At 35.5% G+C, this 25,815-nt stretch overlaps 1 protein-coding gene across 1 annotated transcript in view; it reads right to left on the bottom strand.

The window, feature by feature from the left end:
- The window catches only part of LRPPRC (leucine rich pentatricopeptide repeat containing), a 112,507-nt gene that overhangs the window by 28,141 nt on the left and 58,551 nt on the right, over window positions 1–25,815 (bottom strand). Inside the window, exons 23-29 of the mRNA XM_086482286.1 lie at window positions 25,295–25,425; window positions 23,760–23,845; window positions 21,928–22,132; window positions 14,130–14,254; window positions 13,417–13,523; window positions 715–783; window positions 385–475 (exon numbers count right to left, since the gene is read on the bottom strand). Of these exons, the coding sequence (XP_086338412.1) occupies window positions 385–475; window positions 715–783; window positions 13,417–13,523; window positions 14,130–14,254; window positions 21,928–22,132; window positions 23,760–23,845; window positions 25,295–25,425 (814 nt within the window). The remainder of the gene's footprint in view (window positions 1–384; window positions 476–714; window positions 784–13,416; window positions 13,524–14,129; window positions 14,255–21,927; window positions 22,133–23,759; window positions 23,846–25,294; window positions 25,426–25,815) is intronic.

Raw genomic sequence — 25,815 nt, 5'->3', positions numbered from 1 at the left:
TTTTGTTTGTTTGGTTGGTTTTGTTTTTTTTAAAAAAATGCACATTTCCAAACCAGATCAAATTACAGGAGACTCCAGATCTTTATCACTTACGAAGATATAACAAGTATATTTAAGTGTATATATTAAAAACCAAAACAGAGGAAACTTTCAAATTAGGACACAAGACAACAGCATGAATTAGAAGACTTGTACTATATAAGTTCTATGTAAGTGTTCAAGTAAAAAATCCCCTGTACCCTACCCCCAACAAGATGCCTCAGAAAGGTTATCCAGGCTAATTGCATACCAGGATAAAACTCCTCTCCAATTCAGGGTTATTTCCTATCTCCAACCACAAAAGAAAAGAGATTACAACACGAAAAAGATCACCAGCCCACTTACCACATAGTTGAAGCAGGTAGTAGTACATCTGATCTCTATCACATTCAAATAGATTTTGAGTTAATTCTACCAAGTGTTCCAAGGTCTCCATCTTTAAAAAGAAAGAACATAGTTATACCTCAGCCAAAAATTATTTTTCTATATATGTGCACTTTCATGCCATGTGCATTTAGCTAAAATAATATTTCTGTTTAAGAGTGCAGCAGCATTTACACTGAACATTAAGTTCACCTCAGCCTGTCACACATCCTTTCACAAACAAATATTTCAAAACAATTTTTCTTGGAATGTAATGACAGTTACAAAGAAGACATCATACGAGCCACATACCTGATTATTTGATATACACCTTTTTGCATACCACTGAATCCTTCCAGAGTGTGCTCTTAAGCCAGGAGTCTGTAAAATATTTCCACAAGAGCACACACATTACTTCCCATAGAACATTCTAAGGAAAAGTAAACATAATGTATGTGCTCATAATAACAGTTCATAGGTTTTTTTGTTGAAATCTGAATGAGACTACAAGCTCACAGATAATGAAGTTCGGTTCCATTTATGAGAAACTTAAAAATTGCACCCATTTTATTCAAGACATTTTCCTTTTTGGTTGAAGTCTGCTGAGAGAGTTGATTTAAAATACAGTTCAGATGAACTGCAACGTTAAATAATATCTATCACCACAGTAAGAGAGTATTATTGCTATTTGCCCATAGTAATCCTTTGTATTACTCACGGTAAAGAGTTATAGCAAATGTTTCCAAACTTTCTTCACAATAAAATGTTTGTATTCCAACACCACAGCGATGGGTTCACAACTAGAAAACCATGCTCTCAATCGTATCACCACCATTTGGTACATCTCCTCTGCTAATACTAGCCATTTTCTTACAACTATTAATATCTAAAAAAACCAGTGTTTTTAGATATTGACTTCTCTTGCTACTGCTCAGTAAGAAAACCAGAAATTTACAGAGCAGTAACTGTTAACAACTGTAACACACACCTGCCAACCCAGATGCCAGGTACACTAACTGTAAGGCAATTCCCATCCCAGAAGAGACCAAAGGCTTACTCTTAAGTGTGTGTACACAGAGGACCTGATGTGTAACAGTCAATATGCCACAGTTCTTTCTGTTATTAATTTTCCCAGGTTTGATGAGCCTTTGCTTATTCACTCCTTTGTTGTATCACGTGGACTACAGCTATAGAATACACCTTCTCAAAAAGGTTTCAATACTTGGAAACTCCACCTGGTACAAACTATTACATTGTGCCTTCTCAGCACCACAGACCAAAACATTGGTTCCTCCACTTAAACTCTTAAATAAACATAGAAAAAGTCAGTTCTTAAAGAAACATGCTACAGGCATGCCCGTCCAACATATCTAAAAAAGCGATACAAAAGAACTGAACAAGCATCCATCGTCTTCACCTCTCACCCTTCCCTCCCACACCGTACTTGGATTTACTTTCTTGATACTCTCTTGTTTTAGCACAAGGATCATTTACAGAGAGGAGACTGCTTTCATTTCAGGTGTCCAGATTCACATTAATATAGCTCAAAGCGATTCTGAGGAAATGTCTGCCCAGCCCTACGGAGAAACATGTGTTTTGATTCCTGAAGGTTTTTATGGGTTAATATTATAAGAAGTCTCCACTGTTTAATCATGAAGTGCAACTTCCAAAATTTGAACTTTGCATAAAAGAGACAGTTTGAACAAAAAGCTGTGAGATCTATTGAGTCTCAGTTCCAAAACAGTGGAAACAATTGCCATCAAAAAAGTTGATCTACTTTTTGTCTTTTTAAACACAGGTAATTTCCTTTTCCCCTATTCTCCAAGTGCAGAATTACTACTGTTACATCTTTCTGAAGTAATTCAGCATACACCAGAAAATCAGCATGCAAAACTTCAGTTAAAACCTATAAAAATATAGGAAACAGTGCTCTGCAGAGTAAATGTTAGGCCATATAAGCCTACCAATCATCCAAACCATTTTAAGTAATCATTGTAAGGGTTTTAAAAAACAGGACATTAACCTCACAGTTCTTCAATGGGGAGCATCTTGTCTATGTATTTAACTGTACTATAAAAATAATCTCAATCCAAGAGGTTACAGAAAAATAGTTGCTTCTCAAGTATTCAAAAGTGGTATATATTAACACAGGTTTGCTTTCCCGGTACTTGCTTTTTTCCCAATTATTCCCTCCCCCCCCGCCCAGTTATTTATGTTTATAGGTACCTGTTCGGTGCTTTTTTAAGAGCTACCAAGCAGTTTCACATAAAATATGCTGAAAACTAAGTCAAGAATTAACATCTTACACAACAGGCTCTTGAAAATGAAAAAGAAAACAGTATGTTGCCTGCATTTGTAGCTAATCCTCTTTAGGACATGGTAAAATTCAAATGCTGAATTCACTTACAACTTCCAATATCATTGCTGATCCGAATGCCAATGAACTTAACAGCTCCAAAGCTACAAACTTTTTATAGTAAATCCTTTCCTGTTCAGAAATGATTGATGTGTCTGTCACTACAAGGACAGCTGAGTTATACAACAGATATCCTTGTGTTTCATTTTGAAATTGAGAAGTGTTTTCACATACTGCAGGTCTCAATCATCAAAAGAACATCTAGGTCAGATTAACTAAATCTCCAGGGCTTGCCTGATAGTCCATATTTGTAGCTTATCCCTTACCATCTTAGGGAATTTTAAACATTGCATTTAGCAGGAAGCAGACTTTCTGCAACACAGCAGACTAAAACACAGAATAAAAAAAATGCCAGGAATAAAAAAAAAAACATTAAGTAAAAACTGCTACTCTAATTACTCTTCCAAATTCTCATTTACAATTTTGATCTTGCTTGTTTCAACGGACTAAAAAAAAAAAATCTATTCTTGAGTCTCAGTGTTTTGTTTCGTTTTGTTTTTTTTTTAGTTTCTTAAGGCATTCACTGCTTTAAAGAATGAAACAACTATTAAGAGTCTCAAGCAATTCATACAGCATATGAACTAAACATGGAAGGTTTCTGACTTTTACATTCTCTTGGACTATAAAACAGCTGAACTGTACCAAACCAAAGGTTCCTCTGGCTTGTTATCCTCTCCCTAACAGTGCCTATAGGACAATATAAATGACAGAAAACCCAGCAATACTTCCCCCTTAGTGCTCTTTCACTTTCCAACTACTTGAGCTTCAGTGGTTCACACTATTTCTAGTGATTTATCTTCCATGACCTTCTCTGGTTGCCCCTGGAACCTCATAAGATTTACCATTCACAAGATCTTTTGGTAAAGGGTTGCCTCAACTACCTCCTGCAGAAAACAATCAAAATATTACTACTTTTTGTCTGTTTTCAGCCTAGCTTCTACTAGTTTCACTTGTACTGGAAGACAATGCACAATTGATTTTTCTTTATCCTCTCCATTTCGTACGAATTTCCTGAGTGGTATATAATAATTCCCGGGTTCACTGTTTCTTCTCCAGACTAAGCAGAACTCACCTACTCTGTCGTATCTCCCACAACAAGCATTCAATACTTTTGATCACATTTGTTACTATCTTTGTGAGGCTCAACATACAACTCTACACTAATTTACTCACTGATTCTGTACCTTCACACAGCAAAGAAAAACTAACCAGAAGGGGAAAAAATAAGCTGCATCTTCAGAAGAACTCTTGCCAAGCAGCACTCAAAAAATCATGTGAATGGAACAATCCTAACAAACTGAAAGCATCTGATTTGTTCCCATCCTTCCTAGGACCAGTCACTTCAGAGAGGTGACTGAAGGAGTCCAATCACCAGAAAAATCTTTTCTGTACTAATGTGCTTATTTGAGCTAATTTCTACCTATTACAGCTGATCAGAAAACAATTGTCTGGAAAAATACTGACCTGTCAGAGGGGAATCTATTTGATGTTTTTCCAGATTTTTAAATAACGATAGAAATATTCAAATTTTGTTTACATTAGTGTTCTTGAACTGTTACAGCTAATAGACCAATGCTATTTTTTTACTTTAAAAAAAAACTTTTTTAAAAAAAGTTAAGTAATTTACAGAAGACATATGGAAAATATTTGTTCACTTCTGTCTTCTTGCCTAAAGGAACTTTTTTCTCTTTAAACACAAAACTTATAGAGAAAACCCACAAAAACCAACATACAGACCAGAAACCCTGTGGTATTGTTCAAAAGAGGCCTTTGAGAAAACTAGCAGTTGAGAATGTCCTAAAACAGCACCCCTTTTGCTACGGCGGGCTTAGGATGCAGAATTATTTAAAAGCCAGCAGAAGTATTTTTCATTTGTCATGTACAAGATGGATGACTCTCTTGTGTTAACCTTCCAGCACTGCACTTCCACAAACTACTCCTGTGCACTGTTCGGCAAAATAATTGTTACGTATCCCGGACAACTTACTCTAGCTTTTCACAGTATAACTTCACCATGAATAACACACCCATTTAACCACTTAAGTTTAACTTTGCCCTCCTTAAGAGTTTTATGCTTTCTTCTAAATCCTTACATTTTCTTCCCAAAGTTCAAACTTTTCTTAGGGAAACAGTTCTACTATAATCACCAATCCAACATACCGGAAAGAAACAGCCAAATTTTATCAACACCATCTATGCTGCACTTTCTGATGCTATTTTTTTGGACAGGTAGATCCATTCATTCTTCTCTTTGCAGCTGAAAAAGCCCATAATAATAAGAGACAGCTAATGCTGCTAAAGGAAGAAGAACGTTTCATGATGAGTTACATCAACAGCCATAACAGACTTATGTTACCAGTACCAGAACCAGTTACTGAGATTTAGATGCCAAAGCAATGTCTTGCAAGAAAATGCGTTACTTCTCCAACCAGACAGCCTTGAACAGACAGCTATAAGAACTGATGTATGTCATTTCTAACAGCTCTCTCTAACATAAGCATCAGTGAAAACAGAACATTTGACGGGAAGTTCTTAATTTAAAGACAGATTTTTCCCTGATTCCACAAAAATGTCTATGAAAATCTCACAAATTCCACGCAGCTACAATGAAGCCTGGGATATTTTTGCACGGCAGCTTACTTGAACAAAGTTTTTTACAACACAAACACTGTATATGCTGTGTTTGAATCTTCCCCTATGCTAAAACTCTTGGCAGAATTCCTCACTTCTACTTGGCTGTAGGTGTACTACTTAATTAGAAAGTTAAAAGAATATGCAAATATCAAGTTTCTGTACCTTATGGAGCCATCTGAGTCTAGCTGATAGATGAGATGGTTAAAATTATCTTACACTTCTGTTACATTTTTGCCTTATTACATACTCCATCTTCAAATAGCAACGCATTAGTTTTAAAAGAATACCAATTAAAACATTTACATTAAGATTTTTAAAAATAATCTTACATCTGTGTTCATAGGTATGAAACAAACACACCACTTAGCTGTACTTCTTACATTATGACCTTTATAACGTAACGTAAGTGAAGTATCACAGTGGGATATACAGAAAATACAGAAGATCAAAATTGACTCTGAACATACCAACTTTTACACAATAGTCCAGAAGTTTATAAAAAGATTCAGCTTTAAAGACTGAAAATAATTTATGCATCAAAAAGTACCTTTCCCGTTGCTATCATATCAGCTACCTAATCAAACACATTACTTCTGTCTAGCTCAGCTTTTCTTTAAGTCATTGCACTACCAGGATGACACTAGAGCCACCTCTGGATATGGCAGGCAATGGAAGTAACACTTTTTCTACAATTTCACTTTACACCTGGAAAGGAGTTCAGGTCTCAAGGATTTCAAAACCAGTTTCTTTGGTGATGGCATGGAAAGATATTCTCATTCATTTTATTCTTAAACAAAAGAAAATCTTGCAAGCTGCTTGTAACCAAGATGGGATTTCTCTAAAAAATGAGTAATTGCTTTTGTTCTTTGTAAGCAATTTTGCCCAGAAATAAGTATGACTAAACACACCTCAACCGCTGTAATACTGATTTCTTCAATGAGAAGCTCATCTGAAACATCCAGACACTTGTGCAACTTTTTGGGCAAAGGATAACTGTATGAAAGCTTGAATACAGTTAAAGCTGTACCTTCAGCAGGACTACTTCTCATGTTCGGTAACAAGGGCAAATACTGTAAAGCAGCACCAGAGTTTTAAAAATTATGAGTTGCTCCACTGCAAGTTACGCCTTCAAAACCTACTCAATTATAGTGTATTTGATACTTTATTTGCACTACCAGATATTTAATGAAAGCCATAAAGGGACACACGTCTACGTAACCTCAACTCTCCTGCTGAGAGTGATTAGAATTCAAGCTCACGCTCTCCTTTCCTATCCTACAATCACTCAAGGCATGAACTAGCCTATTTCTACTAGGTTAATTTTTACATAAAAAGTAGCAGTAGTTCATAATAAGAAAAAACAAAGCTTACAGTCTCCACTGGGAAAGGTTTTACTGTTGGTTTGGTTTTGATTTTTTTTCCTGCTTTACACATTTGCCTCAGAGCTTCTGTCACATAGTTCCCTGACTTCACCAACATGATTAGTAGCTGTTGAGTAAATAATCATGATTTTATTTATTTCACTTGAAAGAGGAAAATATGCTGCTTTATGTTCGGCAGACGTTGAGAAAAATGTAAGGAAATTTGATTATTTTCCAGAAACACCAAAATAAAATAAGAACACAAATACAACTTCAGCGTTGTTTATGACAACTGAGACTGATGTATGCTTAAGCACTACTGGAATATTCTACTTTTACCAGTAAATTATGCAGTATAGTAGTATTATGAAAAAAATCATTAGACAATAAGAGAACTTCACAACAATATTCACACTGGAATAAAAGGTGACATCAAAAATATGCAAAACCCCTGCTCAAAACCCAAAAATCCTCAAGGATGTTCTAGACTCAAAACAGAGCAAAAATTTGCTCTATGCATTGTAATGCGGCTTTTGTTGTATGACCAACGAAAAAAAGCCTTACAAAACTCAGTAGTAACTTCCCTCTAAGACGAAGTCCGAGGAACTAAGAAAAGTTGCACAGCTCTTGCCGTGATCCCACATTCCAAACACATTACCCTGTCCCCTTCTGGAAGGAATTTGTTCAGTAGTCATCTTTACCAAATTTACTTATTTGAAACATATTTCTTTGCTTTCTTTTAAGGAAGTAGTTCTTAAGAACTTCTAACTAACTTGCACTGAACTAGTAAACACCATTTTTTTTTAATTAACCCACATACACCCTTGCATATATGTACGGACACGAGATCCAACTTCACTAATAGCTATATCAGAGTCAGTTTCATAAGGAGAAGTAATGCTTTTATGAGACTAATAGGACTCAATAGTAACAAAAAAATAATCTTTTCTTGTAATTATAGGGCTTGCGTGCCTAAAGGCTCTTCAGCCTTTCCCCTCCCTCTCAGTTGTATACAGTTACTCTAATAAAAGCTATTACACCCCCTACAAACTACTCAGTCTCAGACCACCACTATCTAATACAATTTGCATTTCACACAGATACATTTATATTTTGTTCTAATCATCTCCACTCTTTTCTTAACAGAACGAAAAATAAGTCTTTGTAGGTAACTTCAGACACTAGGTATAACCATCATTAAATTACACAGAAAAAACACCCTATATCCTGCTGTCACAAATCAAGAAAGCATCTTCTTCCCATAGTTTATCTCCAGCATAAAACCAGCAAGACTCAATTTTATGATGTAGACTCTTAAAAAAGCAATCTGGATGAAAGAAGATTGTAATCTCTCAATATCATGTAGAAATATTCTCATTGTTTTTATAGTAGATTAAATCCAATGGCAAGTGGTATCTTAGAGGTCTGCTGACAGTAGATGTCATAATTCTTTGCTTAAATCTATTTACCTCCTGAATTAACTTGACATCTGTTGATGGATATATTCCTGTACACTAAACTCACCCAAAACAGTTCTTTTGTCAGGTCTTGAATTTCAGCAGCAAATGCATTTTCTTGCATTTATTCACATTGGAACATATTTAATTAAAGTATTTCACAATCAATTGTCCCTCAATTTTTCACATATATGTCTTGAAATAAGTGAGATATGGTATGATATATTTAACTGTTAAATATAAATGATTTAGTATGAGAGCAGAAGATGAAGAATGCAAAACACTTAATAAAAATCTGGTTAAAAGAATTCTGAAGCCATGCACTAGGCATTGCGATCTTCAATGGAGGTTCCTCTAGTGGCAGAAAACTTGTACAGGTTGGTCTGCTACTGAAAAATTTTGCCATACAGTTCTGAGATCTTTCCCTTTATCCCAAATACAGTAATCTTCTCTCAGCCTTCATTTCCAGCAAAACAGCAAACAGTAGAAATAACAGATTTTACTCTTTCATTGAAGGAACAATTTTAAGAGCTGATGTGATTCAATGTAAAAGATTGCAAAAAGTATCTGTCAAGAACAAAAGATGGCTGAACATCTCTACCAATGCCTAGTTCCTGTCAGAGGAGCCCATAAGCTCCTAACTAAAAATGCCAGTGACCTGATACCCTTTTTTTAATGTGGTGCTTGTTTTGGCCTTTTTTTTTTTTTTTTTACAGAAGTATTTTGCTGTCCAATGAAATCTAGTTTAAGGAGTAACGATTTTATCAATACGGTGCTGAAATGATATAAGACCAGTTTAAAAGCTTGCATACTGTAGCCATCGGTGTAAAGCATTCATTTCTACTTCACGAAAACACAGTTTAGACTTTTGCTAAGCAGACTAGTGGTAGGGCTTGCCTGAACCTCTGCTGCAGGACTATGACAGTACTTAACGATATGGAAGTCTCATAAGTCTAGCAGAAAGAGCCAAGCATGGACACGGGCTTAATTACACGCAGACTCAGTGAGTATTTTGATAATTGCATTCAGCATGAATAAGAAATGAAGGCAAAAGGGCGAGTCTAGAAATACACAACCATCATGCAGGTAAAACAGCTGCAAGTATGAGATGTCAGTGCAAAATTCAGAGATGACCAAATAATTACAATTGGGCAAAATGACAAACAACTATATTCTAACTGCTTTAGGCAGTGAAATCTTTAAACTGCATGCAGCATGCATGCAAAATAACAGAGTAACAGGTGAAGAGGGGAGGAAGTAGATTCCGCCAAGGCAGTGTAACATTCCCTTCTTCATTCCCACTCTCCTGGATGACCTTCACATCATAGTCCAGCTCTCAACCATCAGCTCAATCAGGTTAATAATGTGGCAGCCAACAACTGAGTAAACAGAAGGGAATTCCAATTGTCCAGTTCTGGCAACAGGCAACAAGCTGTGGATTGGAGGGATTTGGGGGGACTAGGCTCTAGAAAATTCTCTTACCATTTATATGCCAGACTTAAATGTGTACTAGGCCAAGCAACTCTTCCAGACTCTCTGATCCACTACCTTGACCTCTGAAGCAACACGTATGAAGAATTACACAAGACTTCTCTCCAGGACAAAATCTGATTAGGTATTTTCAAAATAAGACAACATTTTAGAAGACAGCTAAAGAAAATATGCTTCTAGAAGGTACTTTTCCCCTAATCCTACTAATTGAAAATTCATATTCCTTTCTTTTAGCCTACGTTAGTCTTAATGTAATTTAATTAAGTCAAAATGTATTGACTTAATTTTCTTTTTTGTTTCCCCTCTTTTTTATGAAAGAGCAAAATGGAAGGGAAAAAAGGCAATTAAACTGACTTTCCAAGTAAGGGAAAAAGTCCTAAGTAACTAGAGCTAATTTGATGACAGAGAAGTCATGCTGTGCTACTCCAGGGGAAAGAAAGCTAGTATGTGACCTTATGGTAAGGGACAAGAAGAGAGCTATGCCAACTTTGTCTTGACATGATCGCCTTTGAAGGACACAAGACAAGAGCTAACTTATCAGCTGAGGTGCAATTAAGAACTGAAGACTAAATGTTGTTTTGATGTACTACAGCGCCCAATGGTAGATCTTGTTCCCAGAATGCAAGAGAGCCTCTACCAGCACATCCATCTACAAGCATAACTTCAAGGGCTCAGGAATCTCTAGGCCTAGCCAGGGGAAAAAAAAAAAAAAAAACCAACCAAAAAACAAACCAAAACACTTTTACTTTACAGAGTAGGCAAGGCTACCTCATTTGGAGGTACCGTCTCTGACAGAGGCTTTCTTCTCTACCTACCTGCCACAGAACAAATGAGAGCAGACTTTCAAAAGCTTAACAAGGCACTCAAGCAACATTGAAAATGGTTACCTTATCAACCAAGCTCTGTGAAGCCTTAGAACTTAGCTGCTTTTCCCCCACAGCCTTCTCCACCACAGCTTCTCTTGCACTTAGCATCACTTCAAAAGAGACTCACGCCACCAAACTAACACATGCTTCAGTTTATTTGTTCTGTATCCACCAGGTGCATTGTTTGCCTCATTTCCTTTTTATTGACCTTTCGTTGTCTTTTACACTACCATTTTCTGCTAGTCTTGCTGGCCTTCCAGCAAGCAGATGAGCCCCAGAGCTTTCAGCTTTCCTGCTACGATGATATCTCACAACATGAGCTTACATATATGCATGCACCACACATTTGTCACTGGATAACGTACATATAGAACTCTGACCTAGTTTTTTATAATCTCACTCAAAGCTTACCCTTCTTCCTTTCCCACTACTGTCAACCAGTTGTATTTTACCAAAGATGGAGATTTAAGAGTTATTTTCTTACTCTTGGGGCTTTGAGTTTCAAGTTTTTCAAAGCAGCAGTTCTCACTAAGTTTCACATAAGCATCTACTATACCTCAGACTTCTAAAAATTGCAAGAGCAAGAAGAGGCAGCGGTGTCCACTTAGTAACTCTGCATTTAAACAGCCATATCCTCCACAGTCTCCTCTTCCTTAGCTCCTAAGGAAAATTTTTCCAGCTTTATTACTACCCTTTTAGACACTCTTTATCAACACCACAGATACTTTCAAAACAAAATATATCAACTGACCAACCTAATCAGCAATACATTATTAAAGTATGTGCTGAAAGGTAGTCTATGTCTAATACGCAACAGTGTCTAAAAAGAGAAGGTGGCACCAACTGACCACCTTCACGGAGTATTATTTCACGAGAAAGCAAAATACAAAAACAATCTGAGATGACCAACAAGAGAAGGAATTTTGTCGCGAATCCACCGGACTAGAGGAAAGGATAAACATGCACCTTGTACTCCATCTTCCACATTATACTGATTAAGGCTTCGACTTCCCAACAAAACAAAAAAGCAAACAGTGACTAGTTTATGGTTTAAAAAAAAAAGCTATTTTCTTCTTCAGCAAAATACCAACTTTAAGATCTCCTGTCCTCTGTAGAAAAATTTTCTTTGAAAATACTGAACATATTGTTACATCTTAAAAGCGTATTTAAAGTACAACACATCGTACAGCAATCGATTTTGCGCCACTTTATTCACTAGTAAAATACATGCATACTACTCCTACATGAATTCCTATACTCCTAAAAATTCCGCAATTTAAAACCTCTATTTCTCAACAGCATAGAGAAAGCTCTAATTCACGCTTCATGGAAGTCAGGTAACGGCATAAAAAGCTAGGAAAACTTCCATTTAGTCTCCGGATATCAAGTGCTCAGATTTTCCCCTGTCTGTGGTTACTAATAATATATGATCAATCACCAAATATTCAATATTTGCAGAGATAACTTTACACCTGTTAAGAAAATGACAAAAGTTTCAAAGCCCCAACAATCTGATCATTTGCTCAGTATCCTATCCACGACTGCTGAATTGTAGCCACCAATATAAATTTTCAGAAATCAAATGCCAGTATCAAAGAAACAGCTGCTAAATCACACCAAGTACCAGTTCTACTCATACAGTTTTAATTTTGCTTCCAAATATCAGAATTCATCCTTTTATCTCTTATATGCTTTAATCACTGTAAAATGAACTCAACTCCTCAGTATCATCTTCTGTCAGATACTGATATTTCTATTCTTCTGTATTAGACTTTGAGCTCCAAAAAACCCTCTCAGAACAAAAATATCAATGCTACATTGTGCTTAGCAATTTCCACACACCCCACAGCAGGACAGTATTGTTCCACCACAGACAAGCAAGCAGATCTTCAGTTAAGATTTTTTTAAATGCAAGAATTCTATTAGATAATTCAAGTAGGGATAACTGGTATTTCAAATATTCTAGAGGGAATTAGGAAAAAAGCATACTTTGTCTTAGGAAGGAAAAAACCAACAAAATTAGGTTACAGACTTGTGTATGTACATAACACAAAACTGATGAGGACAAAGTATTACTTTTTCTGCAAGATGCCTCCTCCCACACATTAAGTAAAAAAACTTATGCAGCATTTTAAAAACATACAACTGTGTTAAGAAGAAAAATAATCACAATCTGGGCAGACTCTGCAGCTGCCCCTTTGACTTATCAATTTCAGTAAGCACAATTTCAATCAAGTCTAGATAAAATATACTAATCCTAAATAGACCAAGTTTGTCACCTACCACTTCCTATAAGCTGCTTACTATCCTGAAAAAGAGAGAGAGAGAAGAAATGCTAAATTAAATGCCAAACAGTAGCAGACAGCGCTTGTTTGGCTGATTAACTTGTAGACAAGCATTACAAATAAATCTGAGCATGGTCTGCAGCAAATTAAATTCCAGTGCTTTTAAGAACAAAGAATTCCTTTGGAAAGAGGATTAGCAACTTTACACCCAGGAATGCCAGTTTAATTTAATTGTTCCACAATCCGATATTTAATATGCAAATATCATTTTGATATGTAACAGTGAATTTGAAAAAGTGAGGAAACAATTTCAATATACAAGACTGTCTCTCTTCTGAACTGTAATTATACAAAATAAAGCCGGTCGAGGTTTTTTTTTATTATTGGGATTGAATTCTATTAACATGAATCAGAACAAGTCTAATTAAAGGTTAAAAACTTTAAATGTTTCTAATTAAGAGTCTAAATAGCTGCATGATTAGAGTACTATGGTTAAAATCCCACCTCGATGACCTTCCTGGCCTCTTTGTATTTTCCTGTTTGCAAGAAGGCGAAGAAGAGATCATAAAGAGCCATCATGTCACCATATTCTCTGCTTATAAAGTCTGAAACTAAAGAGAGAGTAAAGCTCATTAATTTACTGAATATATTGAAGCATTTTAATATATACATCAGATATTCTTAGTACTAGTATTTTCCAAGCATCACAAAAACTCCAGGAATAAGCTACAGGAAGACAAATTTTGAAACATACGGAACGATTACAACACACTACACAATTTGTTGTAGCTTTGTGGTTCAGCATATTTAAAATGTTTTTCTGGTTTTTTGCACTGTATTTTGAATTACGACCAACGAAACAGACAGACTATACATTGGCATTCTCTACTTGCAGAGAGTGAGGATTCAGGATTTCTTAACTGCACAACTATTTGAAAAACAGATGCGCTGATTTACTATTAAGTTGTTTCTTAATAGTAAGATACATAGCTAGGACAAGTATTAGCACTAATTTTTGAGGGCTCAATGCTGTATTATCCAAACATTAGGATTCTTCTGGAAAACTCAAGCATCATTTGAGCGCTCTGAAGTTACACATAAAAACACAAACAATTTTTTTTTCTTTCAGTTGAAAGAAATTATTTACAAATCCTGGAAGAAAAGCCTCCAGAAAACATGCCATATAACCAGATAGCATTTGACTACATGCAACTAACCCTTCTGCAGAAGATCAGAGTCTCCTTTTTCTATCAGTTTACAGTAGACGTTATGAAGCTGAAGAATTTTACCATACTTCTTGTAACAGCTGATTAAAGCTTCCAGAGCAGCATGCATGTCACCCCTTGTGGAATGAAACAAAACGAATAAAAACAATCAGGTGTTATGAGCAGGGGCAGCACAACGCTGTAGTCTTGAAAATTTCAAGGAAAATTCATTCAGCAGTTTACAATCCCAGAGTGTATTCCCCCCCACAATATTCTACAGTTATTTTTAAATAACGAGTAAAGTTTTCTTACAAACAAATACCGTGTATGCTTGGCAGCCACAGAAATAAAAACTGAACTACAGATTTATGCTTAAACCTCCTGGCTACGTAATTTTTGATTGCATGACCACTGTTCACTACAAATTAACCAAAGGTGTGAATGCTCTTCATCGTTAGATGCACTTAATATTTGAAGTAAAATTCTTATGCTATGTACTATTGTGACAAAACCACAATTCCCAGAAATCTCAGTTTGTATTTAAGAGTTCTATTTTTCTTGTTTATAAGTAATATTGTGCATATTATACTACCTCCAAATGTCTCTGTTTAGACATTTTCAATTTTTAAGCTCTTTAAAATTTTTCCACAGCATTTTTATTTCAGTATAGAGCTCCAGAGTTAACTAAGATAACCACAGTTCTTTAAATCGCTTAGTACTTGTTTTACACCTTAACAGACTACCTATAACTCATCTGTTGATTTCCATTTCATCACAACTGAAGGGCTGGCATTTTTCCATTCTATATAAAGGTCAAAACCCGATCTGTATGTAATTTTTGCAATTAACTCAACAACATATTAAGGTACCAAAATGTATTTTATGCTGGCCTACCCACGTCACGTAGAGCCACGGCACTAGTATAGATCCATGGTACTAGTAAATTAGTGCTTAAGATGCTCACTTCCTTAAATGCACTTACTCAGGAGCCTTTGAGCAGTAAGCACCAGTAACAAGTACAGGATTTCCATTTTTGTTATCTCAGTCCTTTGCCGAATTTTTCCCTACATATACAGTATTAACACCTTCAGAAGTATACATAGTTAAAAAGCAAAACTAAAAAGCCATAAAAACAATCAGATCTGGAACTCAAATTAACCACAAATATATATTAACATTCTACACCGTGCAACTAAGAGAACTAAATCATCTGCTGCAGACTCTTTTTCAAAGTATTACAACCCAATCTAAAAAAAAACAACCTCACAAACCAAAAGCAACAGACAACCACTGAAACACTGCTAAAACAATACGTGAAGTTATTCTTTGAAAGGGAATGTTTAAAACTGAAATTGAAACAAAGCAAGATGACACATACAAAATGTAGTAAGCAGCTAAACAGTCAACAAGACCGCATTTTAGATTCCAAAAGGCTTATCAAACACAGCATGGTGGAAGTAGGCAAGGGAAAAAAATAAATAAATTAAAAAGAAAATAAAAATCACTCAACAGCAGCAGCTGAAGGCTGTAATAAAACTGACTTGAAATAATGATTCTGCATTCCTGAAGCAACTTTACTATTGATCAACTGAACCTTAGCAAATTAAAACACTACTGTTAACATAAGCCAAATTCAGATGTCCTCTCCTCACATTGCATTTGCTGTGCATCACAAATTTTGCCTTTTTAAAAGAATGAGATTATCTAGAGTACTATATACTACTATCTTCATCCAGGCTAATATTTTAAAAATTTTAAGAGTAACACAGAAGAACTAATTTTGCTCAGCACTAGTGGCATTCTGTAAAACGAACCTAAGACGACGGATTTCTACCTTATCCCCCTTACCGAGCCCTGTTTACAGTGCATCTTCTGGCACCCCATGGAGTCATTTGAATTTTTGTCATTTGGGGTGAAGACTAAATTACAGGTTAATTTCAAAACTGCAAGTAGATGTTGCAGGCTAGATTACTGTCATAAAAGAGAAATACTATGGTAGTTACCACAGACATATAAAGCTTTATATAATCAGTATTTTTCTGCTGCTTTAGATGCAAGTTCAGTTAACATCTAAAAAAACCAGTTTTACAGAAAACTGCTCAATTTCTAAGAAGGCACAACAACATTTATACATTCAAATTAAAGTTTTCAGTGATAAATCTAGCTTTTCAGATTGATGCTCAAACAGCCATAGTATTGTCTCGCCTGTATTCCTAAAGGATTAAAGTGACTGTTTTTAGGTCAAAGCTATCAATAAATGAATGAATAATTGGAATGTCATTCAAAAGGAACATTAACAGTTTTCTAGTCTCTAAATGTATACTTCTGAAAGCACTAATGCTGTATACGCAGAGAAAAAAAGTCAGCAAAGAACTGAGATAAAAATGGAAATATTGTACTTGTTACTGGTACTTACTGTTCAAACGTGCCTGAATAAGTCTGCATTTAAGGAGGTCAGTATCTTACACACTAATTTACTAGACATTTGTTTTGTATCTATCGAAATCTGATTATTTGTTCAGCTGCATTCAAGCAACCAACCAGTCATCCACAGTTTACTAGGGAACAGGGTTTATAAAACAAATAAATGATAAAATCAGCAACAACCAACTATAAAACATTAAAATGTAAACAAGTTCAACCTCTACAAAGACATTGTACTACTACTGCAAAGAAAAATACCATCAAGCTTACGCTTGTACTTGAGTTAATACAATTTATTCAACAACCTGCAGTAATTGTCACAAACTGCAGTTAATTCCAAGTACCAGCAACTACTTTTGTAAGCAATTTTTACAAGCCTGTTAGAAAAAGAATGAAAATGAAAATTAGGAACTTACTGTAGGCTTCAAATTTTGAGTATAGGTAAGATTTTAACGTGTTTTTTGTTATAACTCACTAACTTGAAAAAAAAAGTGCACAGAAAATATTTTCCACATTTTAAGAAAATGCTATGTAGACACAAGGATTTTAAGCTAACAGCCAGCCGTATGTTTGAAAGTATTTGTCAGGCTTTCTGTACTAACTTATGCATGTTGAACACCCTTTTATCTTCCCAAAGGATACTTTCTACACTACTACATTAAAAGCCTGGTCCCAAATTTCTATTTAATTAATATGGATCAAGTCAAAAAGGAAATAAAGCCCATATATTCATAGGCATGTTGGAAAAATCTGATTTCCACTGTCAGTCTGAACAAAATAGTATTTAAAACGTGAACACAGATGATCCATGATCCATGCTTCATTTTGAGTTTGCCAGATACTACAGTTCTCAGTCACAAATACTACCTGTTCAGGGCTAATACCTGCTCCACTTAAAGATTAGGTGTATTTTTCCCTCTCATTGAAACTTGTTCTTTTAAAAAAGAAGATATACTATTATTTTTGAATGACAGAAGGAGCCTCAGCCATTACAGTATTATGCTTGGCCCTTATGTAATCCCAGAAGAGTCCTGCCTTGGCATTATTTTTTAACTAAATTGATGCTAGGGTTAAGATAGCCTAAGTTTTTGGATTTGTCTGGTTTCTGTTTAGGTTTCCTATGAAGTCCAAGATACTATAGTCACTATCTTCCAAAATATTTGCATGGGCAATTTTACCCACACAAGGCAATTTGAAGAGACAAAACTACTCGATGTCTTAAGTGTCTGCAGAACACACTCTGTAGCAGGACTGGCTGTAACATGCATGGATACAACATCCCCCTTCAATTTCAGCAAGCCACTCCCCTCTTGCTTCAAGAATGCAGCACTAAATCTAAACCTTTTACTTGTAATAAACAACTTTCCCAACTAGAAAGTCTGCCTGATAAAAATAAGACTCCAAATATTGATTTTAATTGGAATGAAGTGCTGCAACATTATGCATAAAGCTTTAGTGAAGTGGCAATTTACCTAAGGGGTTTACTGATTGAAAAGCTCTCAAACCTGAAATCACTGGAGAGGTAGAAAGAAAAAAGGGACTCTGTGGGGTGGGGGTGGAGGGTAGACTGGTAAAACAAATCCCTCTCTACAAATCTGAAGCAGATGTTACTGTAGAGGCAAGTCAATTCAGCAAGGTACAATCAGCTTTACAAAAATCATTCTGTTAAAAGAGAACGGGCTCTTGAAAGAGCTAAATGTTTTTCTGTTCATTTGCCATACTAAGGAATCTTCAAGGAGACTGGTGTTGCAATTACAACTAATCCTCCCCAAAAAATTAACTGTGTTGAAGGCTTTGTAATTTCCCTAGGTACAATTTAGCTGTCACTTACTTTAAAATTTACTCAAACATGCGTTCCGAACAGCACTAACTTCACATGTCAAGTGCTTTCCAGCCAATTGAGTCTAAACTGGAAGTCGGTGTTAAACAACTGAATGATTAGACAAGATAGCTCATTTCCCTGCTCTTTTGTTCAGAATAAAATGCCACATTTACATTATCAGACTCAACAGGATTTTCTGACAGAGGGAGAAAAAACCTTAGTGAACACTGTCCGTACCAAGCACATGAAGCCTGTCATTTACCAATCATCCTTCAAAAAGCAATAGCCATGAATGTAACTTAATTACGACCCAATGATCCTTGACGAAAAATCATCTTATCACTGTCCTGTCCCCATAGGGCAAATGAGACACTTTCGTCCTTTGGCACTGATAATGCTAAATTCCTAATTGCAATAATGGAGTAAGGGAGCCAAACATCCTTAATTTCATTGCAACACGTAAAGAGTTTTAATACAAATATTTGAAATAAGGCCGCTAAAAATCAGAAAAAATCTCCCCACTAGACATATTTTTCACCCACTAAAAATATAACCTAATTTTAAAATATGCCTATTTGTAAAAGTAAATTTAAAAGTCAATTAACTTGTATGTGCTCCAGAATCATCTCAAACCAAATCATAGGCTGATTTTTAACTCCGTGAAAACAACAGAAGAAAAATTGTCAAGGCACTGGATTCACGCTGTATCTGCTACATATGAAACAACACAAAATGGGTTTATATAAGTTCATAATCACAAACCACCACACAATGCTTTACTGGACAACACTGTACTTAAAATACACTGACCATTTTTAAAGAAACACAATCCAGCTATAGTCTTTTGATTGTTTAAAATACAGATATTAACTGCTTATGTTCACTGACTTCAAACTACAAAATATTTTGTTCATACAGTCTGCAACACAATGTTTTCGTAGTTTACCTGGAAGTTTTCTTCCCTCTGCTTAAGAGCACTTCTGATACAGGGAATCAGTACATTTCAAACCTGAAGATGTTTTGGTTTGTTTCTTTTCTCAGAGGTGATATTATTCAAGGAGAGCAGAAAGAAACTTATGCTAATGAAAAGACAGGAACCATATCAAGTTTTTAAGATGTACACTCCTACTTTTGGTTGTACAAAAGTTGGCTTGTGCAGCTTTCTTGAAGGAAGAAAAAAAGCATCAGTAGTTACTGTAATTTTTAATTTATCATCCTGTAGATAGGTATTATCAAAGTATTGTATAGCACAGGAGCAGGTCAGCTTGATAAACCTCTTCAGTTTTGTAAAATGGCTCATGTGCCAATAGGTTTCCCCTGACATCTGGTAGAGAAAGTAAAAGCCAAAACTACAATCGTTAAAGTCGTAAGAAATTTTATATGGTGTAGGTAATCTTCAAAACCTTTTCCAATTATTAGCAGTTGGAAGAACCAGTTCAAAAGACATGTTTTAAGAAAAAGTACATGCTCTTCTCGTCCTTGCAGACTTTAGAAACTAACATTTTTGTCGCACTGTCCAAGGCAGATTTATCACCTTGAATGACACACCATCTCAATTTTTGATGCGATTTCACCATCTTTAGAAACTGTTCAGAATCATAACTAAAGATCACACAATTAAAAGCGGGGGGTGGGAGGGGGTGGTTCCCCTTAAATTTACTCAGGGTAAAAAAAAAAACAAACCACAAAACAGTATGAATTCTCTCTCTAGCTACTTCAGTTACGTATTTCTCAAAATATTAAAGGTAAAATGTCCATTCTACTAGAATATTAGATTTTGTTAGCTTTTGTCAAGTTATACTGTTAATCATCCACAATTTTTTTCTCTTCCATGCTCTGCTGAAAATTGTCACTTTTAACATGCACTAGGACTTAAGAATTTTAGAATATTCAGGACTGCGTAGAAGGAAAAGGGGTAGATGAATCATTTGACACCTAGAATTGTTGAAATCTTCAAAACCAAACCACAGATTCCTTTACAAGCAATTAAAAGGTTTGAAATAAATTAAGAACACAAAACACTAAAACAACTACTGCTGTGGAACATTAAAAAATATCCTAGAGCTAATTTCAGAGGTATGCTGACGACCTGCAGCTAAATGACAGCATTTCAGCATGATACTTGAGCTGTAGGATTGCAAATAGTAAGCACTACTATTTGAAATCACTAACACTGATTTCAGTCACTCATAACTTTGAAAAACTCTCAGCATCTCCAAGTCAAAACCAAAAAAAAAAAACCCACAACAAAAACCCCCAGAAATTCAGTTATTCCTTCCAAGCAAATCACATGGAAAAAGCTTCCCCCTTCTGTTCTAACACTGGAGAGGAAGCAAGTCTCTCCACCCATAAGGTGGCAAAAAAAAAACCATAGGAAATGAGATTACTTTGTATTGTATTTCTATATATGAAATGTATTATGAGTTATACAGGTGAGTACCAATGACTTGTAGCCATACAATCCCACACTACGGAATTACTTTCTTCTTTAAAACTGTAGTCTCACCAAAAGACCCTTTATTAAAAAAAACTTTTTAGAACGTTTTACCAAACATATATAATCTAAAAGAATGTGGAAACAAACTAAAATAACACTTTACTGTCCCTCTTTGCATCCACACACGATCACGTCCTTATCTACATCATCATATACTACTTCAAGTGAAAAGAACCCAAGTAGCACCACGTACAACTTGCATGTCAACATGCATAAAGCAATTACGTCAAACGCAGCCGCTCTTACTGCACACTGCAAAGCATATCAGATATTTTCCCGACACATTAGTTACATATGATTGCAGTTAAATTACTTCCATAAACATCTGCCTTGTCTTGCGATATAACCAAGGCAGTGTGGCTGACTGAAAAGACATACGCTATATTGTTAACTGTTGACCACTGCACTGAAACATTATTGTAGAAAGGAATGTGCGTGCATCTACCAGGAATTCTATCTTTTTGACAAGAATTTTGAACACAGAAAAAGTTATACAGACTTTGCATACTCAGAATACTTACAAGAACTAACAAAATTCTACATGTGAACAGAAATGTTAATATACATCTTTGAGGCATCAAATTATTTGAACCATGTGACTTAAAAACATTTCAGTGTTCAACAATCACCCTTCAACTCACCTGAGATGTACTGGATGGCACAGCAAAATAATGCCGTTTTAATGGCAAAATCATGTCCTACTTAACCACAAGAGCTGAGAATACACCTATTATGCTCTCAATAGCTAGCTATCTTGTCAAACAGACCTCAGAACCAAGTAATTCATGAGCATATTCCAATATATAGTCACCTCGTCTCTGATGCGTCCATAAAACACAGCTGTTGCTCCCATAGACCACGATGTGACATATAATTGATGAAAACAGACTTATCTAACTTAAGAAAACTGTCATTCATTACCATTCCTGGATCACCGAAGTATTACGTGCGCGTGCATGTGTACATGTTTACATGCATGAGCAGCTGTGCATAGCATATACAGGTCATGTAACATAAATAAATACCATATCATAACTTGTTTCGTCTGAAGCCCAAATATAGCTTACTTTTCAAGGTGAACTGTAATCAGAGGGGAATGAAGGACAGCAGTTTCTGCCAACCCCAAGTTCACAATGGTCTCATGCAATCGATTCACTGTTTCAACTTCACCTCGCATGGCAGCGGCATTAAGAATGCGGAAAAAAGATGCAACTGTTCTGTCTGAGATAGGAACATCCTTCTCTTTCATCTCCGTTAGAATGTTAATAGCATCTACAATGAAACAACACAAAAGACCCTTAGGTAATTTCATGTAGGGAAAACAAACTGCTATTAAAACAGCATTTCAAACACAGCAGGAATGTAAATTCTGGCGTATAATGCCGATTTCAAGTTAATTACTACTTGCATTTCTAAACGAGACTACAATTATAAATCCACAATAGCCTGGTTTTATCATTTTGCTGCAACTTTGACTACAAATTATAGATAGGAACTGTGTGCCCACTCTGCACCACATAACCCTGTACAGTCTGCCCTATAGCTGCAAGATTCTACTAAATGGATGCTTTTATCGTTCAATGCTAACATCTGCTAAATCACTCCATTGTTTCTTCAGCAGATGGCTTGTCACGAGGCCAGATAATAAAGATATGTTTACACTGTATATACAGCCAGACTAATGGTCTGATACCGATAGGGCCTGTTTGCTGTGTCGATACTAATTAGCCAAGGAGAGCCAATGAAAGCTTTCTAACAGACTGCATGTTAAAACATTAGGTTCATTAAGCTTCATTAGTAAGGCAGAAACAAACATTTTGGTATATGGAATAAATGCATTTTTATAATGTTCTTAATTATTGCATAGACGGAATGTTTTGACCACTTTACATTTGGCTACATTTATGAATTGTTTTATTTTCTGAGGGATGTTTATGCTCTTAAAAGCAGGCTAATCTTTTCAAACTGCTTTAATGCAGAGGTGGTCATGATCTGATTTATTATGATTTGGAAAACATTAGCTTTGTTTATTATTTTTCTAACAGTAAGCTTAATAAGAAGCAAAGTAAAAATTCAAAGAAAGATCTTACAAAAAAACCCACATTAGCTTTTTTCTTTTATTGTATAGTGTTTTATATAAAACTGTAACATTCTGTGTCTAGGCTCGGACCATGCTTTTATGGTGTTAAGTCTCCTACAAAATCATGGGACCCGATATTCACAATCGCCTTTTAAAGTTGATGACCATCTAGAGTTCTTTTAAAGATCAACCAAATTATGTAAATTACAGAATTATATTAGACTGAATTATAGAAATTATGAGCTAACAGCTTAATGCAAACATCTAGAAATACAAAATAGGCATTCTGCAGAACACTCATTAAAAGCCAAAATTTCCAGGCAGCTTGACAGATCAACTCTAAAATTCAGTAATACACACATAAAAGAATATTAACAGAAAAATACATACTTTATAAAAAGTTAAATGATTTTTTGCAGTACTTGGCTCTTATGAGAAGGTTATGTTTATAGGTTTTATGTTCAGCCTTCAGACCTTCTTAAGCAAAAACAAAGCCATTAGTCTAGGCACATACGCAATTTGTGCCATAAGTCATGATCTTCAAACTCAATCCAAACAGCAATGCTAATAAAAACTAGCTGCAGAAATGCAAAAAGCACTGAGCTGTGCAAATGTAAATGACAAGCTTGCCAATCCATTAAAACTAATGGCCTGCACTGTCCAAGCATCTCTGGTTGAATTCACATGCAAATTTGTATGCAAAATGTTCAAGCACTTTTCAGGACATGATATACCATTAATATCAACTCACATTTTTATTCTTGAGGCAAGATACCTTTATTATATAGCAGAAACACACAATGAAAGCAAATGAATTACCTTCTAGTCTACCATGCTTTCCTAAGACTTCTACCAGTGCTACGTACTTTCCAGTGTCAAGAGCAACAGGTGAATTCTTAGGGAAGCTAGAAATTAAAACATTAAGAATTGTATCAACAGAAGTTCACATTTCATGGACTCAACTTAAAGATTTATTTTTAAAATTACATAACAAAACAACAGCACTGACAGCTAAAAGTTGTAATAAGTATCAAAGGAAAGAAATCTGGTAAGACTTGAAAAGATGTTCCATTAAAATGTGATTCAAAAATACTATCCGCACACCTTCCCACTCCCAAAACCCAGAAGCTATATTTTAAAGACACAAATGGTTTAATTAGTGATTTGGTAGTTACTGCATAAAACAGGGGTTTTCCCAGAAGCCTGGGAAGAAAACTTAGTCCACATGGCCTGGGCAGCGCTACATTCTTTTCGACATAGCATATGAAACTATTTGCCTATAGTAACAAGTTAAAAGCTATTATTCTGAAGTTTCTGTATTTGTCTTTTTTTTCTGGAAGTTTTAACATTAATTCCTTCTCTGTTGTTTCTTTTTCTAACAATTCAAAAGAGTCACTTCTTTGCAATATTACGCTACCCTTGAGGCAGATCCGTAAAAATGTGCTGCCGCAGCGAAGCTCCACTAGAAGACTCCATGATATTCATGCAAGCTCACTCAGGGGATTGTGAGAGAGCGGTAGTACAGCCAAACCCAATGCACTACTGTTATCAGCAGTGGCAAATTTCTCGATACTCCTAGCACAATCATTTCACATAACTTCAAACACTAGCAAGATGTAACGAGCACCTGCCTGCCAACCTACTGTAAAACCAAAGCACACACTTTGTGAGCGCACACGAGAAAGAATCTCAAAGTAACACATAACTTGTTCTATATTAACTGCAGCATCGGACTGAAAGGAGGCTTTCAAGTGAAAAAGGGAAGGGGCAAACAGAAAGACTATGTATAAGAATGTGCTCTGGGATAAGTCATGCATAGCATGTTTTAGCTGGGAGCTAATTTTCACAGCCAAGATACAAAGCTCTGAAAATAAAATTTGAAAGTAGAATGCTTGTTGACAGTCTTTAAATAATGTCACTCAGAAACACTGCTATTCTAAAGACAATATAGATGCAGCATATTCTCAACACATTCCAGGTGCTTTCTAATACACAATACAGGCACTTTTTTCCCCCTTAAATTAAACCAAACTTTGATTTACATGATGAGTATGTTCAAAAAAAACCCAACAAACCCAACAAAACAACAGATCCTACATAGCAATTTGGCTATTAAAAAAAAGATAATTACTGACCATACAAAAATACAACATAGATGCTTCTGATGTTCAATTATACAAAGCAAATTTTTTTGTTTCAAAAAACCACACCCGTGACTGTTTCAAATGCACATACATTGGTGGGGAAAACTAATTAAAAATGTATGAGAGGGTTAATACTCAACCTACTTAATTCAACAAGGTCTGTGTATCAGCATAAATCTCTGTGACATGTTTCGGTGCCGGTGTACTTACACTTTTTCTTTCAGGTTCATTGCCTCTTCTACATTATCATGTCGACAGCACAAATTTATTAAGGCTGCATAGCCACCGACAACCATGTCCGGTTCGTATTTGGCTTTCACTTCAAGGGCTTTTTGCATATTCTAAAAAAAGGAACAAAGCAAAGATGTGAACTAGAGGAAAAGTCAATATGACATTATGATTCTTATATGTTCAGTGTGCACTTACACGACTGCTTTAGTGCTTTCAGCAGTATAAGATCACATTTGAAAACACAGTGGTGTAATGCTTTAGCAAATTTTAAGTGATGGTTATTTTGCAGAAATTACTATTTTTCTAAAACACCTTTTAAATTAACCTGAGAGTAGATTTCTAAATAAATTTTCTCGCTTTATGTTTATATTTCTAGCATTTTTTTATAAGACTTTTTTTTTTTTTAATACAGACAGGCACCACAAACATCATTAACCCAAATTCTAAAATAGTTTTTATTTATTTGGAATTCATAACCATTTTCAGCTGGTACACTGCCA

The sequence above is a fragment of the Leptosomus discolor genome, chromosome 2 (genome assembly GCF_034619465.1).
Source record: "Leptosomus discolor isolate bLepDis1 chromosome 2, bLepDis1.hap2, whole genome shotgun sequence".
In the NCBI taxonomy this organism is placed as follows: domain Eukaryota; kingdom Metazoa; phylum Chordata; class Aves; order Leptosomiformes; family Leptosomidae; genus Leptosomus; species Leptosomus discolor.
This window is presented reverse-complemented; position numbering and strand designations above follow the sequence as displayed.